Source organism: Calonectris borealis, chromosome 2, assembly GCF_964195595.1.
Source record: "Calonectris borealis chromosome 2, bCalBor7.hap1.2, whole genome shotgun sequence".
NCBI classification, from domain to species: domain Eukaryota; kingdom Metazoa; phylum Chordata; class Aves; order Procellariiformes; family Procellariidae; genus Calonectris; species Calonectris borealis.
The window spans coordinates 112,959,339-112,976,543 of record NC_134313.1 but is presented as its reverse complement, the minus strand read 5'-3'; the positions used below and the strand labels follow the sequence as shown (position 1 = coordinate 112,976,543).

The 17,205-nt window shown below is 40.7% G+C and overlaps 1 protein-coding gene across 1 annotated transcript in view; it reads left to right on the top strand.

Moving 5' to 3' along the window:
• Window positions 1-12,710: 12,710 nt before the first annotated feature.
• HECW1 (HECT, C2 and WW domain containing E3 ubiquitin protein ligase 1) overlaps window positions 12,711-17,205 on the top strand; it is a 190,265-nt gene continuing 185,770 nt past the window's right edge. Inside the window, exon 1 of the mRNA XM_075142949.1 lies at window positions 12,711-13,032. Coding sequence (XP_074999050.1) covers window positions 12,744-13,032 — 289 coding nt within the window. The 5' untranslated portion in view covers window positions 12,711-12,743. The remainder of the gene's footprint in view (window positions 13,033-17,205) is intronic.

Genomic DNA, 17,205 nt, shown 5'->3' with positions numbered 1-17,205 from the left:
GCATGCTTCATTGATTTGTGCACAGAAGTGGACAGTAGGTAGTTGTCATTGTCCTTAGGAGAACAGAATCGAGTCCCACGCCAAGACATCCAAGCAGGGTATGGCTGCTCATGTGGCCTCAGCCTTGCTGTGTGATGATGTGTGTGTCTCAGTCTTTCTTCCAGAACTCAGGTTTAATGCCTGCAGAACCGAATAGTTTTCCAACTTGCTTACTTGTGCAGGCTTCTATAAATACTAATTAATCAAACTGTAGACTTTCACTGCAATGCCCTAGAACCTCATCCTTGATGGATTTAGGACACTTCCTTGACAGAGGGGTTGTTACCAGAAAAATAGGCTAAAAAATTTCTCCTTTGGGCCTTACTTTAAGTGCAGTGCTAAAAACTGTAATTACTTCTCTTCTGTGAGGATTCAAAGCAAAAAAGCATTGGGTTAAGTCTAACTAACAGTCCTCATTGAAATTAAATGAACTATGGCTTGAACCTTCCTTCAGAACCATTCTTGTGGTTTTGTCTGTGGGTGAGTGAAATACAACTTTTCCGGTCGCCTTTGCAGATGTTTTTCCTCTTTGAAAACTCTCATGAGACCTTTTGAACACAGGACCACAAACCCGTCTGAAATGGAGTAAAAGAGAAAAAAGTAAATTAGAACCTCACACAGTAATGTGAGCAGACGTACATGCCTGTACATATGATTGTGTGATACAACATAGTAATATCTAATTATTGTATTAGAGGTGTACTAGCAGCGAAGTAAGTATGGGTGAAGTTCGGAAATCATTGTCACAGTGGGACTTGCCCATCTCTATATGCAGGTCCAGTTTTTCTTGGTGATGGTAGTCAGCGGGGCTTGTCTCTCTTCTATGTTTATATTTGGTTGGAGGAGCCTGCACCAGTTGCTCTTCTTCATCTACTTGATCTAGTTCTCCTCCAGTTGTTCTGGGCGGTTTCTGCTTTTGAAAACCTGCTTTATGCCCATACTTGTTTTCCAGGGGGAAACTACTGGCCTACCTTTCATCTAACCTCGGCTAGCAGTTCCCCAGAGAACCTTCGACATGTAGCTCAGAATTGTCTTACGGTGATCCAGAGGAAAAAAGAGTCCCTGAATGCAGCTTCTGTTCTCTTATGTAGGATTATTTTTGTGCCCTAGATAAAGCCACCACATGTTCTCGATGTAAAATCTGGATCTTGTTCCTCAACTAGAGACTGTAATACCAGAATTACTCATTTCCTCTTGGGACAGTTTGCCCAGTTTCTTTGCTTTCTCATGAATACAATTATCATAGCAATTTATTATGATTTATACAGTCAAAACATAAACAACTTTTAATAAAGATTAAATGAAATGGTAAGTAGCAATCTGGTTTGGAGATACGTATCTGAGGCTAGTTTTACTTGCCCAGGAACAGAGAAATCTCACCTTTAAATTATGCCTTGTGGGTTCTATCAGTAGTATTAAGTTTTTAATGGTGTCAGGATTATTTTCAAGAATAAATATTGGATCTGAGGCATTACTAAGTGTAAATCAGTTTTACTTTACTGTTTTTCAGTGTAAAATAAGAACTCTTGTTCCTCAAAATCTTTGTTATAATAGATTTTTCTTTAAAAAGAAAAACAAAACGCATATAGTGAACTTCAGATATTTATATTTTAAAAAATTTAATTACAAAAAACATGGGGATGTTGTCATAATCTCCCCTAAGAGTATACAGATGTAAGAAGTCAGTCTGTTGAGGACAAGCATGCTTAAAACTGGCAGTCGAACTCTTATTACTTGCAAGCAGTTTTCATTCTGCCCTTCAGTGACAGCAGACAAAAAACCATGCAGTAATAATGAATACACTTCAGTGTCTGATGTTCCAGTTTAAATCCATGAGGGGTTTCTTTTCTTCTGAAAAAATGAAAAATGTGTTGGATTCTATTATTATAATTGCATAGGAAAAAACATTCAGATATCATGGTCTAAAAATATGATTATATTTTTAATTAATCCTAACCATCAAATGACAGATTTGTTTCTAGGTTTTGAGATCTCATTCTAAGAGTATTTGCTGTGATCTGTCCCCTAAAATACAACTTGCTGCTCTGCATGTTTGTCTAATGTGTTTTCCAACAGAATAGGTTGTAGCATGGATGAAAATGTTTGAAGCATTTTAGTTAAAATATGAACTCCTGATTTTCCAGGTTTAGCCCTTGTTAACTGCAGCTGTTGACATCTCTATGGGTTTTCCTTTGCTTTACAAAGTCACTTTGTTCCACATGGAAGTCAGGGGGAGTTTTGCCTTTAGTTTTATCGGAAGCAGGATCAAGCACTCTCAACTGGATGGCATTTCTGTATTTGTCTGGAGGTTATATGATAATAACAGGAGTTCTGTAGTCAATTAAATTTAAAATGTCAGGGAATGTTCTAGGCCTTGTTGAAAGGTAGAAGATGGAGCTGAGGGCATGCTCCGAAGCTGGTGTCTGGTTGAGAGACTGGTTTATTGCAATGGTTTGTTGTTGTTTGTAGATCAAAGGAGTGGTTGATGTAGGCATTAATACTTGGCAGCCTGCTAATAAGGCCTACCTGCCTCACTGCCTGAGGAGGTTAAGATACTGACAGTTCAGATCACTTTTCTTTTAAAGAAATACAGATGGGGGGTAAGAAGCATGACAGGGTGTAGGGGTAAAGAATGAAATAGGAGGTTTAAAATGTTCTCTTTGCTCTGGAGTGGGGGTCAGCCACCATGGGCAGCTGGAAGGAACCATGAATGAAAAGAGCCTCCTTCTATCCCTCCTGGGTTTTGTGTGTTTATTAACATGTGTCCCCACATGTTAATCCAGTGCCTGACCTAGGGCTGGTACAGCAAGTGATGCCTTGTGCTCCATCCCTTCCTACCTACGAGTGAGGGGAGGGTGGTAATATTGACAAGTGAGGAAGAGGAGATATGCCCTGAGAATAAAAAGGGATGGGGAGGAGAGGAAGATGCATGGTCACCTGGGAATATGGCATGGGCTGTGATGTGAGGGACGTGGCACAGAGGAACAGGGACCTTGCTGAGAGCCTGGAATAGAGGGAGGCAGGAGGGAAACCGTACACAGCTCTTGCAGGGAACGGCGCTCATGGTGTCGATAGAAATTTTACAGGTCATAGCAATGCTAAACACCTTGTGGTGTGTGTATATGGATCCATTCGTGCTGCACACAGGAGTGTCCAGGCAGAGAGGGAAGCGTGGGTGGTGGGAATACTACATTGGTAGATCTGAGCTCTGCAGGATAAATCCTTTGATACATACGAATATGAACCTTTCGTTTGTGAAGATTCATACTTGTGTCTGAAGGGAGATTAATATTAAAAACTTTACTTTTGATATCTGTGCTTGGTTGCTTTCTGTTGCCTGGTGTGTGCGTGTGTGTGTTTTGTACATAGTAAGTTATGCCTGATACTGTAAGTTATGCCTGATAATGTATTACCTAGGGTAATACATTAGACAACTCTTTTCTTCTATCTGGTAGCAATATACACTACAGGCATCACATGAGCTTTGGTTTTTAGCAAAACAGTTGTCATGGTGGAAAGTATAATACATTCTTAATGGTAGAGAATGGTGGGATTTTTATAAGTCTCCCATATAAGGAATTAATAATTTTTTCTGCAAAAAGTTTTCAGAGGAGTCTTTGGACTCTGGGGGAGACGTATACTGAGTATTTTCTTTTATTTTCTCTGCTTTGACTTTCTCTGGATGTACCATCTAGTTTGCAATTTTATAGTTGCCTAGAAAATCAGACTATTCTTAAATAATCAGGTAGTAGTTTAGTTTTTTTTTTCAATATGCCTTATGTTTCTATTTCACATGCCTGAATGTACTTAACAATACACATTTTCTGCCACCCTCAGGAGTGCTTTGCCCACTTATCTTTATATAATATAAAATCTTATAGCTTGAGAGGTTCATAGCTGGCTCCTTCCTATCTAACCTAACATGCCTAACCTAGGATCCCAATAGTCATCGACTCCTTAAAAAGGTGATGAAGAGAGGTGGAGCTGGATCCTCTCTGGGAAAGCCTTACCTGGGTCTCAGCCTTTTTCAAGAGGAGCCTGTCTTTTCTCCCTGAGTACACAGGGAGTCTTGGGAACCTGCATTCCTAAATTAGGTGACTCAGGGACTTAAAGCTTGAATTGGATGAATCTGGGCCCCTGTTACTGCTGTTAAAGACATTGATCTTTTTCATGGACAAAGTACTTGAAGAACTGAAGCCACTGGTTATAAAAATCCATCAGGTAAGAGATGTCTATTATTATGTGCTGTGCAGAACCTGAAACAGGACATCTGACATGGTCAGGGCTTCTCAGTAGGAGTATCAGTTGATCACAGAAGAGCAGCAATGTTGTTAGACTGCAGAGAAGAGCGTCCCTGTTCTTACCTCCTCCCTCCTGAAACCCCTTTGGAGTAAGTAGCGTTCCTGGGACACCAGCAGAGTCCAGCTGTGCAGTGGACCTAATGAATACAGTGATGATTCTTAAATAGACCGGTGTGGGGCACACAGGCTTTTTAGGACAACTCTCTGCTGAGAGTGATGCTTCTCCACTTTAAATAGTGGATTAAGCTAGTACCAGTGCCTGATACAGAATGATTGCTTTTCTTCTTGCAATGATTGTTGTTCATAAATATTGTCCTTGGGCTTGAAAAGATGAGGAATGGAGATTTTTAGTCTTTGGCACCACAGTCACTAGGACTGTGTATCTGTGAAGCTGGCGTGGTCCACACTGGCCTTTGTGGACATGAGGATGCTTGTTGAGAGAGGGTGTGTTGTCCCACCAACGAATGCTTCATCTTGCACCTCTTGAGAGGTAGTCATTGTCCTGCCTCTGTCTGGTATGCAGCAGCACTTCTCTGCCTGCTTCCGATGTTTAAAACCAACCAAGTCAAAAATATAAATTTTCTGTTATGTGCATTGTAAAGCACCAGCAAAGGCGAGCATTGTGGTCTTCAGAGCATTTGATAGTAGCATATGAGCAAATCCTAAGGTTATTTCTTTAATCTTGTTGTGTGGAAAGAACAGAGTGAAGCTGTGCAGTGTTATCTTGGTTTAAGACGTTACCATGTTGACCCTTTTATTATTTCCTTACAGTTATCTTTTTGAGATTTTATATTGAGGCCATATTGCATGTTTACCTGTTCTTGTGTGCTTGAATATGTCCTTTAAAAATATCGGCAATGTTTTCATACCTTTTTTCTGTAACGGGTAAGTCTGATGGCTGTTTCTCATCCCTTGCTGTGCCAAACTGCTGAGACAAGACTGTTTTTCTGCTACTAATTTAAAAGAAATTAAGAAATTAATTTTGTCCTTAGCTGCATTCTATTGCAGAAACTTCCCAGTGCTTTATGTAGTGAACTGTGAGTGAATTATCACTGTGTCAATACAAATGTGTTGAATGTAAGGTTGTTAATTGCTCTTAGTTAGACATAAGTAGTCTACAGAGTGTAGAAGCTTGGAGTGATCTCAGCTAAAACTGGTAAAATCTTTTTTTTCAGAAATTTGTTTGGTTTATGTACTTAGAGGAGTAAAAATCTTAATTCTTGGAATCATTTAATTGGAAATGTGATGTGTGTATTTTTCAGCATGCTCTCTTGGGTTCATTAGACAGCACTCTTTTTTACTTATTCCAGAAAGAGAAGGAAAAAAGCATTGTTTAATTCTTTTCCTTTCTTTTTCTGAACTCCAAGAATTTCCCTCCAATCATTGCCCCATATTCCAGCTTCCATCTGCTTGTGCCCAGGAGATTGTTTAAGTGCTCTCAGAAAATGTGGACTATTCCTACTCGTACTTTTTCTTTGTAGATGCTAAGAGTACCCCTAGTTACTGTGCTGCCAGCTTTTGCTGCCTTATGATGACTAATAGGCCCGCATTGGGAATCAATCCCACCCACCGGCACCGAACCTTGCCGGGTTGACCTTGAGGCCAACTCTTTCATTTTGATTTTAATTTGTGCAATGATTTGCACATCACTGAAGCAAAGTGGAATGTAAAAGGATACATTAACATAGCAGTATAGCTGGATTGGAAATGCACAAAGGTCAGGAAATGGAAAAATGAACTACCTAATAACATCCATTTGCCCCATTGCTGATGTATAATGGCTTTGATTTCCGATTAGTGTTTATTACAGGCATAAATATATATATTGTGCCATCGATGTGCAATATTGAGACAAATGCACTTAAAGTTTTTTGGGTTATTATGGTATGCATCCCTCTGAAACGTTCGCAGCCTTCATTTCAGTCTTCCCAAGAGCAGCAGTTTCATCTATATGCTCTGTAGTATCTTGCAGGGAAAAGGGTGTCAGTAGATCATGGAAGCCTGCGACTCCCTCATGCTATTAAATGATTCCTTTGGAGCTCTGAGAAACCATTCCTGTGCCCCGCAAATAAATGGCCCAGTCCTACAAAGTTCTGCATGTTCTCCAAATCCTTTGGCTTCGTAGCATTCTCCAATCCCAAGCTTGATGATTTTCATGTTGGGTTTTATGTTTTCAGCAAGTCAGATGCTGAACCATTTGGAGAAGATTTAGTATAGCTCCTTGCACTATAAGGCCTTGTTTACTGGATTTGCCATAGCTTTAAAATCCTTTCTGTGCTAAGAGTTATACTAACAATTCTTCCAAAATTCAAATGTCCAAAGGGATTTTTCTCACATGATGATAAACAAATAAATAACTGTGATAGGTGGGAGTAGGTTGATAGGGCGCAGTTATGATAGCTGAAACTGTAGCCTTTGATAGCTTACTTTTGAACTGTATTTCTTCTTACCTCTGCATTGCCTTGCATTTTGTAAAGTCACTTGTACTGCGTCCGTGGTGATGGAAAATGCAAATATTCTCTTGGTTGATAATTTGCTGCACAGGTACCACGTGCTGTGTTAATAGGCTGTCCCTAGGCAAAAAGGAGGAAATCTGTATACTTTATTTACCTTTTTCTGGCTGAGAGTTTGGCAGAGGGAGAGTGTACCTTCCCTGAAAGCTGCTGAGTGGTGGCGGCTTAAGGGGCCCTCCGGGCTATGGGTGGGGGGAGCAGATGGGGAAAAGGTCGAGAGCAGCAGGCCCGCGGTGGGAGCGGAGATGAGAAGGTCGCTGGGAAGAACAGGGAGCAGATCCTGGAACAAGTCTTTAGGGCTATGAAAAGCAGGGGAGTTTGCTCTGAGGAAGGACTTCACGTTGCTGGGTTGAGAGCAAGACTGGAGCGGGAGAGTCCTGCTCTGTAAGGAGCATTAGCGAGATTCATTCTCATATCTTTTTGCTTTCACCCAGCTTTTTTACTCTCCTACACAACCAAGCTGAGTTTCCTGTCTTCAGAACTTACACGATTATAACTTATGCTCTAATAAAACAGTTTACATACTGAAAGCCCTTTCGGTAGGCTCACCTTCAAGTTAAAGGTCTGCCTCAAAGCTCTGGCTTGCATCACATCACCTTTCGATGACTGTAGGTGCTGTTGCTTTCCTGCTTGTCTTTCTGGTCCAGCCTCAGGACTTTACTCTGGGTGTTCACACTCATCCAGCCAATTAAACCTTTCATACAGACTATTACTACCTTGTATTTCTGTTAGTACAATATCTTTGTCGATACACATGATCTTACCTTCCTGAAAGCTGGTCAGAAGACTTTGGCTGTCATAACTTATCACTTTCACCAGGCTACCCTAATTTTTTTTTTAATCTGTCTTGGGTCCTTATCTTTTACAAAACACATAAGCCTTGCAAATGAAGGCTAAAAGCTTATCAGGAGAACCTTCATCTCTGGTGGAGCAATGAAGAGACTGACTCCACATCTGATTTGCCTATGATATCAGACTTGAGTACTGGCTTATTAAATTTTCAGATGGATAAATGTGCTGTGTCCCAAGCTTCCCGTCATACAAAGCTATCTCACTGTCTTTCTTGATACTTGCCCTTGAAATTCTGGTTGCGATGATGCTTGCAGACATTTGAATGACTACATATGTCTTACTTTGAGCCCACCGTCATGCTGGCTAATATTGTCACCTTGTTCCCTTTAATTTCTTCATCTGGCAGTGCTCCAGTGATGGGTTGTATTTCAATCCTATAGTATCTTTGGTATGGACAGTAAAAGTCCATCGTACCACCATCCTGACCTGCACAAATACATCTTCTCTGACAAAGCAGCAGTAGCTGTGTCAGCCCAAGTATCTAAAAGACAGCTCTTAATTGTCTGAACAGAGAATTGAGCTGGATCCTTGCAGATCCTTAGCTGAGATCTATCTGTGTACTGCTAAAGCATCATGTACCTTTCTGGCATGATTTAAAATAATCCCAAATAAAGAAAAAAATGCCTACTATTAAGCCCTACAGCTCTCCAGGGGAAGTTGCTGCATGGCAGCTCTGAATCCTTTAGTGAAATTCAGCTAGCAGTAATGGTGTGAAGCCTTCCAGCCAGAGGATTCTTCTTGTCGCAGAGAGGGAGGTGGTACAGTTTTCTCAGGTGGTGAAGGAAAAGGTGGTGGTGACAACAGCTCTCTGCTGTCTCAGTGCCAAACAGCAATCGGGCAAGAAGAGAGGTGTCAGTGTGAAAGGGAGAGAACATGGGAAGTAAATTTGTGAAGTATTTTTTCTTGGTGTTTATTGATTACAGGTTTTTTCCATGTCCATTTTTGAGATCGGTTTTCTTTACAATCAGATCTTCTTTGTCATTTCCTTTTGGCCGCTCCTTCCTACTTTCCCTTGTTAGGGATTGCAGTTGCATTTATATGGGGGGGGGGAGGGGGAAATACCCTAAATTAATTTTTCTGGAGTTTGTTTTCATTAGATTGACTAAGTGACATAAATAAAAGGCAAGTTCTCCCCACAGATAATCCTCCAAAAATCTCTTTTTGAGTAGGACTTTCATGTGGCTGGTAGATCTTTAGAGACAAAGCTTTCCAGAACTTTGTGAAAATCAGAGGGAGTGCCAGTAAGAGGGGAAAAATGCCCCTTTTGGCTAGTTTTGCATGCTAATATTTTATAGCTAAATACTTGTTGCCATAGCTGTCTGTACACAAAAGGGCTGTTTCTGAATTAAAAAAAAAAAAATTACTAAATTTATTGGGGTAAATGCTTATTTATGCTAGAGTAGCTGATAGCAGTAGAAAACCTATGTGTTTTCCACCAGTAGTGATATTTGCATTTCTTGACAAGATGTTAATTTAGAAGTTGTCTACTATACAGTAAACTGAAAATTACTTAGGTATGCTGTATTATATATTATGCATGTCCAAATGAGGCATGTAAAGGGAAAGACCTTTACATCTGGTACGTTAGCTGTCGAAAACTAAAGTAACTGGACATCGCTGAATAACTGAAATGTTGTGCATCCTTGTCACCTCATTCCTGCTGTCCTAGGTAAGTTCAGGAAGTATAGGAAATAGCCAAGCAGTGCATCAGTCACCAATGCAGAATTCCACCCTTAACTTAGGACAAGCTGGAGCCGACATGTTGAACATATCATATGCATGACGTACTTAAGTGAACATATTATATGCATGATGTACTTAAGTGTGGGAAGACGGGCCCTTTTAGGACAAAATCTGATAATCTGAGACAAAAAGATTAAAAGGTGTAAAGAGAAAACCACCTTTCCTCTTACATGCATAGACGCGCTGATCAGCAAAGGCTCTCCTCACCGCTAACCATCATACAAGTGGTGAGGGGAGTGGGTGGCAAAGTGAAGCGTGAGGGTCATTTGGTACAGAGAGTCCATGGATGGAAACACCCCTGGAAAGACTGACTGTAGAAGCAGCTATGGAGTGACTGTTTTGAGCCAGGAATGAAGAAGGATTTGTTTCTGTTGACAACCAAGCTTGATCTGTTGTGCTGTTGGGTCAACATTTGGCCGTTCATTGTTCTTGCTTTATAATATATACTGTATATTAGAAATGAGAGTATAGCTTAGTGTGTATAGTGTACACACCTCTGCGAAGGGATAGAGAGAATAAATATTATTCTCAAGCCCCTAAAAGAGATTTTTTTTTTAATATATATCCTATATAGCAATGATGGATCAGATTGGTTCCACAAGACATCGAGAGGATGTCTTTGCAATTTTTTTAGGCTGTCTCACCATGGCTAGGACTCTATCACCAGGGCTGGGGGCTGTGTGCATGCTTTAGACAGTTGCATGGGAAACATGCAAAGGTGGTAATAGAATGTGGAGTAACTATTTTTCCTAATCTCTTTTCTACTTATTGCTTGTATTTTGATGCCATTATTTAATCCAGATAATTATGTGTGATTATTGTCCTGTTTGTTTGCGATTTTTTCAGTTTGGGGATTTTCTTTTTTGCAGATTAATGTATTTGTGTAGAATCGATGCTGGAAATATAAAAGACTCAGATTTCTGAAGAATATGGCCTTCTGGATTGCTTTCAGATTATGCCATTTGTTCCACTGCCATCAAGATACAGGAAAATGGGAATTTACAGAATTAGAACATAGTGATGATTTATCATTTTCATTAAAACTACTTAAAGGCATGCCGAAGCTAAAAAAATTAAATGTTTAAGTCTAATTTAATTTGACAGTATGCAGTTAATTAATACTCTACCTCCATTAACATTCAAAAATGAAAGTATCTGCAGAACCACTACTCCCTGGAGTAATTTGTCACCAGAAATAAAATGTCTGCCTTTGAACTGAGGTAGCTTTTGGGTAGCATGCTATGAGCGAAGGAACCCATGTGAATGATACAGACTAATCCAGAAGAGTGGGCACCATTATAAAACCAACAGTAGTTGTCTCGGGTACTGTTGTGACAGCAGATGCCTTCTTCGCTAAGTGACAGAAACTCCCATCGATTTTCAATTACTGACTAGAGCGTGGTAGTTGTGCGTGTCCGCAAGTGCCTCCCAGCTTAGAAAATGTTCACAGCATGCAAGACCCTGTTTTTTTGATAAAAAAGATGCATTTTCTGTTTACAGGGAATATCGGTCTTTATACTATGAAGTGAACTCTCTTTTCAAACAGGGAATAAATGTAACTGTTAGAAAAGAAGCAGCAAAGACATGATTAGATGCATAGCAAATGCACCACCATGTGCTTCCTTCCTTGTTCTATTCCTGTATCTCTAGCGTAGCCTTTGCATTATTAGCTTCAATCTTGCCAGCACTTACTATAAGGTGTGGCATTCCCGCTGGAGCTATTTTTGCTTATAAACCCTGTTTAATGCAGTAAGTGAGGATTTGGGTCAACAGATTGTAAGCGTTGTAGGGCAGTGTCTGCAAACTGACAGCATATTCTAGGGGTACAAATATGCCAGTTGAATTTTTTGTTCTCTGTACAGTTTTTGTGCAACAGAATCCTAAGATACTCTAATAGGTCTTTTAATTATTCCACAAAAATTGGTATTAATAAACAAAATATTTTCTTTATTCAGGACTTGCTGTTCTTCTGTGCTACCATAGCCTTAACAAAGCCAGGGTTAAATAACTGCTTGGCTGGACAAAGGAGCTATGATTTTTTCTTCCGCTTAATTTGTTTGAGTTCAAAAGGATGATTTGACTTCTGGTCATGTGAAAAGCATTTCATAGCATACTGGAAAGCTGTCTGGTTTTGTATCTAGCGGACTTGACAGCATGGTTGGCAACAGACGGATAATGGAAGGCTAATGAATAATGAAAAGCTGAGTGATTGAAATAGCAGAGCTGCAGGGAGTCTAGAGGTAAAGCTGGGAAGGAAAATGGAAAAAACAAACAACACAGAAGTAAGGAATAACCAGTATTTTGATCAGTATCAGAGCATGTCTTCACATCAAAATTTAATCCAGTTGTAACTTAAGTATTCTCCATCTACCAGCTCACAAGAGCTCTTAACTCATGCACCATGACGCATTTTGTATGTCACTCAGCTTGCCCTGAGGAGGGCAGGGTAGGTTGGAATTTAAATGTTTTTTCAACTGCTAGGACGATGACTACTCTGCAGTAACCTTCTCGATTCCCATTAATTGTCTGGTGCATTCCCAAATTCCTACCAGAGCGGGTGTGCATAGTACCTCACAGTCTACTGCAAAAAACGGAGCAGAGCAATAGCATTGGAAGCTATCAGCTGTACTGAGAGACACTGCAACACTTGGTTTGTGTTTACACTTCAGTGAAGACACCTCTATTTTGGTAACAGGGATAACTCCACTTTCATGGCTTTCACTCTTCAGATCTCCAACAGGAAGGAAGAGCTCTTACTCATTGCTAACCAGTCTCTCCAGATGGGGTACAGTCTCTGGGGCAACTGTGCTTTAAGAAAGATTCCTCTGCAAATGTAACAAGAATTACTGGGGAGAAGACTTAACTCCGGGTGTCGAAAGTTCCCGGATGGGAAGACCATCTCCTGATGTTAAGAGAATGGCTCTCTAGCAGTTTGATAGTCGTGATGTTTGTGTCTGGATATATACATTAATGTGGAGGAAGCCAGCTGCTTTTAATTTCTTCACATACTGCCAGTTGTAGCTGAGCTTGGTGGTGCAAGGCTTGCTCTTACACTTGTTTTCATGGTAAGAATTATGGAGTAGGAGTTGAGTTAGCACTATGTTTCCTGCTCTACACCTTTTCACGCCTCTTTTTTGCAATGCTAAATGGAAGATGATCTGCTGCTTTCTCATTCTGATGTACTACTTTTCCTGAGCTTTGACATTACTGAAAAATGAATAATACTGTAAATACTATCCTTTCCTTTTTTTTTCCGCAGAATCTGTACCAAAACAGGTTCCTGGGCCTGGCAGCCATGGCGTCTCCATCTAGGAACTCACAAAATCGGCGCCGGTGCAAAGAGCCTCTCAGATACAGCTATAACCCGGACCAGTTCCATAACATGGACATCAGGAACAATTCCCATGAGACGGTCACCATTCCTAGGTCTACTAGTGACACGGACCTTGTCACTTCAGACAGCCGGTCTACCCTGACGGTCAGCAGCTCCTACTACTCCATTGGGCATTCGCAGGACCTAGTGATATACTGGGATATAAAGGAGGAAGTGGATGCAGGGGACTGGATCGGCATGTATCTCATAGGTAAGTCCCCAAATCCCCTTACCTCCTGCCCTTTGGGTTTCTTGCTGCTTTTTTTAGTTGTAAGCATTTAGGGGTAATACGGGCTAATGGTAATATTGAGCTGATACAGCTCCCTTGCGTGTTTAAGTGGGTTTATATATTACACGATTTTTTTCCACTCCTGAATTGCTGGTTGCAGTCCTGGCACTCACTTTTTCTTCAGCAGAGATAGGAGAAGTCTTTCTGTTGACTGATTCTTGAAATTTCAAGGTATTTTCATTTCAAAGCCATTTGAATTTGGGGAAAATACCTCTTGTACAAAGACAACATAATATTTTCAGGGTTTACTCTTGCAAGTCCTTGAGTAATCTGTGACAGATGAGAGGTTTTACAAGTCAAGAATATGAATCATTTAAAAACCTTGTGAAACAGAATGCCTTTTTCTGCATAGCCAAAGGGTATTTTGATACGAACGATAATTATAGATTGAGGCAGTCTGGAGTTGTCCCAGAAAGTTTTTCCTTTTTTTTTGTGTGTGTGTATTGGAAACTGTATTCATCCATGTACATAGCATATTTTTGGCATCTCCATCTAGTAAATCCAGCCCCACATAAGAGTAATAAGAAATGGTTTCAATCTACTTTTACCTGATTGTTTCACTTCAGTATAAAATTAGCATTTTTTTAACCTGGTTTGGTTCCTGTGGAAATAGTCCTGCTGCCTAGATTGAAGTCTGTGTTAACTCTTTGCCCTCTGGTAAGTTTTGAACATGGTGGATCAGTTTCAGACACATTCCTCTCTGGACTAGAGGTCTTAAAAATGTGAAATTCTTAAATGTTTCCTGAAAACCAGTGACTCAAATTGGTGCCCCCACAAAGGGAAATATTGGTAAAATATGGCCCTTACCTGTTTGCATAAGTGTGCCTAGCACTAAGCAGCTATTTTAGTTCCAATAGCACTGTTTCATCTTATAGCAAACCAAGAACAGGTAAAGCATATGATGTTGTGAGTTGGGCTTTTGGAGCAATCACAGGGGGCATCATAGGGAGCTACGGTGTTACTTACGTGCTTTAGTGGATAAAACCAGAAGGCTTGGTATCACATGCTGAGGATGTTGGGAACACAGATGTTGGCGACATAGGGAATGTGAGAAGGTACTGGATGGGAGGTCTGAGCATGTAGAGGAACCGTGGTAGCACAGTGTTGGCATTGGAAAATGAGTTTAGGGTATTGGAGAGACTGGGAGAAGGGGAACGTGAGGGTGGCTATTTAGGACGTGGAGGGAAAGGAGTGGGGGTTACAGTAGGCTAGGCTGCAGTACTTGTTCCCATGAATAACCTCATAAAATACCCTGCTTTGAAAATAAAAGTAGGCTTCTGAAATTTAAAGTCTTTTAGGAAAAAAAACAGAAGACTGCTTTCAGAGCATCTGTTTTAAATCCAGTCTGGTTTGTTGGCCTTAACAGAATTACTTGTGTTTACAGTTAAGCTTGCAGTTGAGTGTTTTACTGGAACAGACGAGAAGACACAGCAGCTCCCAGTACTAGGCACTAAGAAATACTCTAAGCCTATTCTGCAGCAGCGCAGGCAACTCATGAAGGACTGTATTGCTTCAGTAAAAAGAGGCAAAGCGTACCTTCTGGTGGTCTGGAGTCAACAGAAAGTGCGTAGAGTGGTTTCACGTTGAATGAACTTGTCCAGCCAGGTTTCATAGCTCAGACATGGTATCAAGGGCTGTGAAGACACATTCTAAAGTTTTTTTGATAGGTAAACTGAATACATACAGGTCTAACTGGGCAAAAGAAAAAACCACCCTGCTACTCCTGCTTAATTTACCGTATCAAGCAGGATGTTGCTCCAGACACCCCAGTAAATTAGAAGTGCAAATTGTGAAGTGTAGCCTTGCCCCTGCTGGCTGAATGCCTGATGTTAATGGCAATAGTCAATGGCTCGTTCCAAGGAACACTGCTGCCAAATGAAAAATGAATAGTGTGTCCAGTCCCCAAGAAACCAACAGTTGACCCTTCACGTCTTTGAAGGTGTTTTGTCTCCAGCCTCTCAGGTTCCCAATCTAAATAACTGAGGAAACAGTAGGCAGCAGCACCCCTCATTCCTTTTTTCTCTTCCCTTCCCCTCTTCCCACTCCTCCTTTCCCAAAACCTAATGTAAGGTAAGCTTTGGTGTTTCAGTTCTCTTAAAGAAAGAACATGGGAGACTGTGAATATCACTTGGGTTTTGGTGTGTGTTTGACATGGAAAACACTCGGAATCCGGGAAGGTAACTGCCACTATGGCTGTATCCACATTAACAAAGTAGGCGGAACCAGTAGGAATGGGTCTGTAGAAGCAAACATCTGCTGAATGCATTTCGGGGGCTTGGCTTTAGAACAGTCTCAGTCTGGCAGACTGAATGCCCTTGAGTCGCTGTAGTGTGTCTTTCAGTTTGGCTTCATCAGGACAGAATCAAGTTCGTGTGCTCGAAGATCACCACACACTCAGGTGGTGACAAAGTGGGGACAATTGGAAGGGTCATTACAAAAGCACGCTTCTGACCTCAACTAAAATGCTGATGCATCCTGTATTCAATGTTCGTATCCAATCCATAGGGGTGAGAGATCCATACATCCCTAATGGCTTAGATTTGTGTGTGCATTTGCACAGATTTTATGAGCCTCACTCCTGTTTAGAGAGGGAATGTTCCTGGCCTTGTGGGTATGACCTTCACAATGTAAACTGATACAAGACAATGTTTTGAATTAGCAGCCAGACTGCAACAAGAGAAGCAAAGAAACTATGAGCTTTTCCCAGTCTGCTCAATAGAGGATTAGTGTTGAAGCCTATTATTACCACATGCATGGCAACACTGTTAACTATTGCATTGCTGCTGGTCATTCTACTGTTTGTCTCCAAGCCAGCTTGTGGATACTGCCCAATCCTTTTTGTGATTGTTTGGGTTGGTGAAATTGAGCTGAAAGGTTTGAATGTAGCAATATTTAATATTGTGGTGAGTCGTGAGAACAATGAGGAATTATTTGCATTCTTGGGGTATCAGGCAGTGTGTTGTGGATTTTCTTTAAAACTCGGTGTGGGAGCATTAGAGTTCATGTTTGGTATTTGTGTTGTGGGCGCTCCTGGGTATCCCAGGAAGGGACTATACAAAAGCAAAACAGAAGGCAGTTCTCACCTTAGAGGAGTTTAATCATTGCCATTGTAGTATTTTAGGAAATATCTCCAAATAATTTTATGAGTGTTGGTTTTGAAATGCATAAAACTTAGTCTGTTCTCACCACCACTGCCATCACTAAAATTTTGATGATACCTAATAAACTGCAGGCTTCAGAACGAAGATGTTCCAAGTCTGGGGAAATATAGATGCTATAAAATGCTTCCAAAAGAAAAAGAGCAAAGATCGTGTAGCTCATATGTTTTGATACCGTAGGGCATTTTGGGATGCTATTCAAAGGTTAAAGTAGCTTGAAAGAAGAGTTAAGGGAGTCCTCCCTGCACGGAAATTCTGGCTGCTTGCTCCTCACGTGAAGGAGCCACAGCTCCTTTTATCTGTTTTTCTCCTCTTCAATCCATGTGCACATTCCTAAGGGTGGCTAACTCGGAAACAGTCTTTGCAGAAGCAGGCAAAAGCTGGATTTAGAATTGGTTATTAGAGTTAACTTTTGCTTATGGTCTCAAGAAATGGACTAGGCAGCCAGTCAATCTCTTGTAAAACAGTGTAAAAAAACGGTGGTCATGTGTCTCATGGCAAAAATAGTATTGAGTACATCCACCCTGTAGCTGCATGAAAACATCCATACACACCTACATGGTTTTGATGAAGGGCCAAAGAAAAACTCCTTAGTTGAAAAGAGAATAGTAAATGTTGACTCTGTTAAAATACAGATGTTATTACTTCAGTGCATTTTAAGATTAGCTGTGGTAAGATGACAAAAAATACGGGAATTGGAAGAACAAGCCTTTCTGGGTGTTTAAGACACATTGTGCCTTCAGGTGTAGGAATTACATTTCATTCCTGCTAAGCTTGAACTCTAGAGATGTTCTAACTTCCCCATGTATATACTATATATCAGCTCTGAGCTATGCAGAGGAACCTCTAAATTCTGTAACAACTCACCTGAGATGTGCATTTGCCTTCCCTCAAGAGAATTATAGTGTTATAAACATCAGCAGTTTTTCAGAAACAT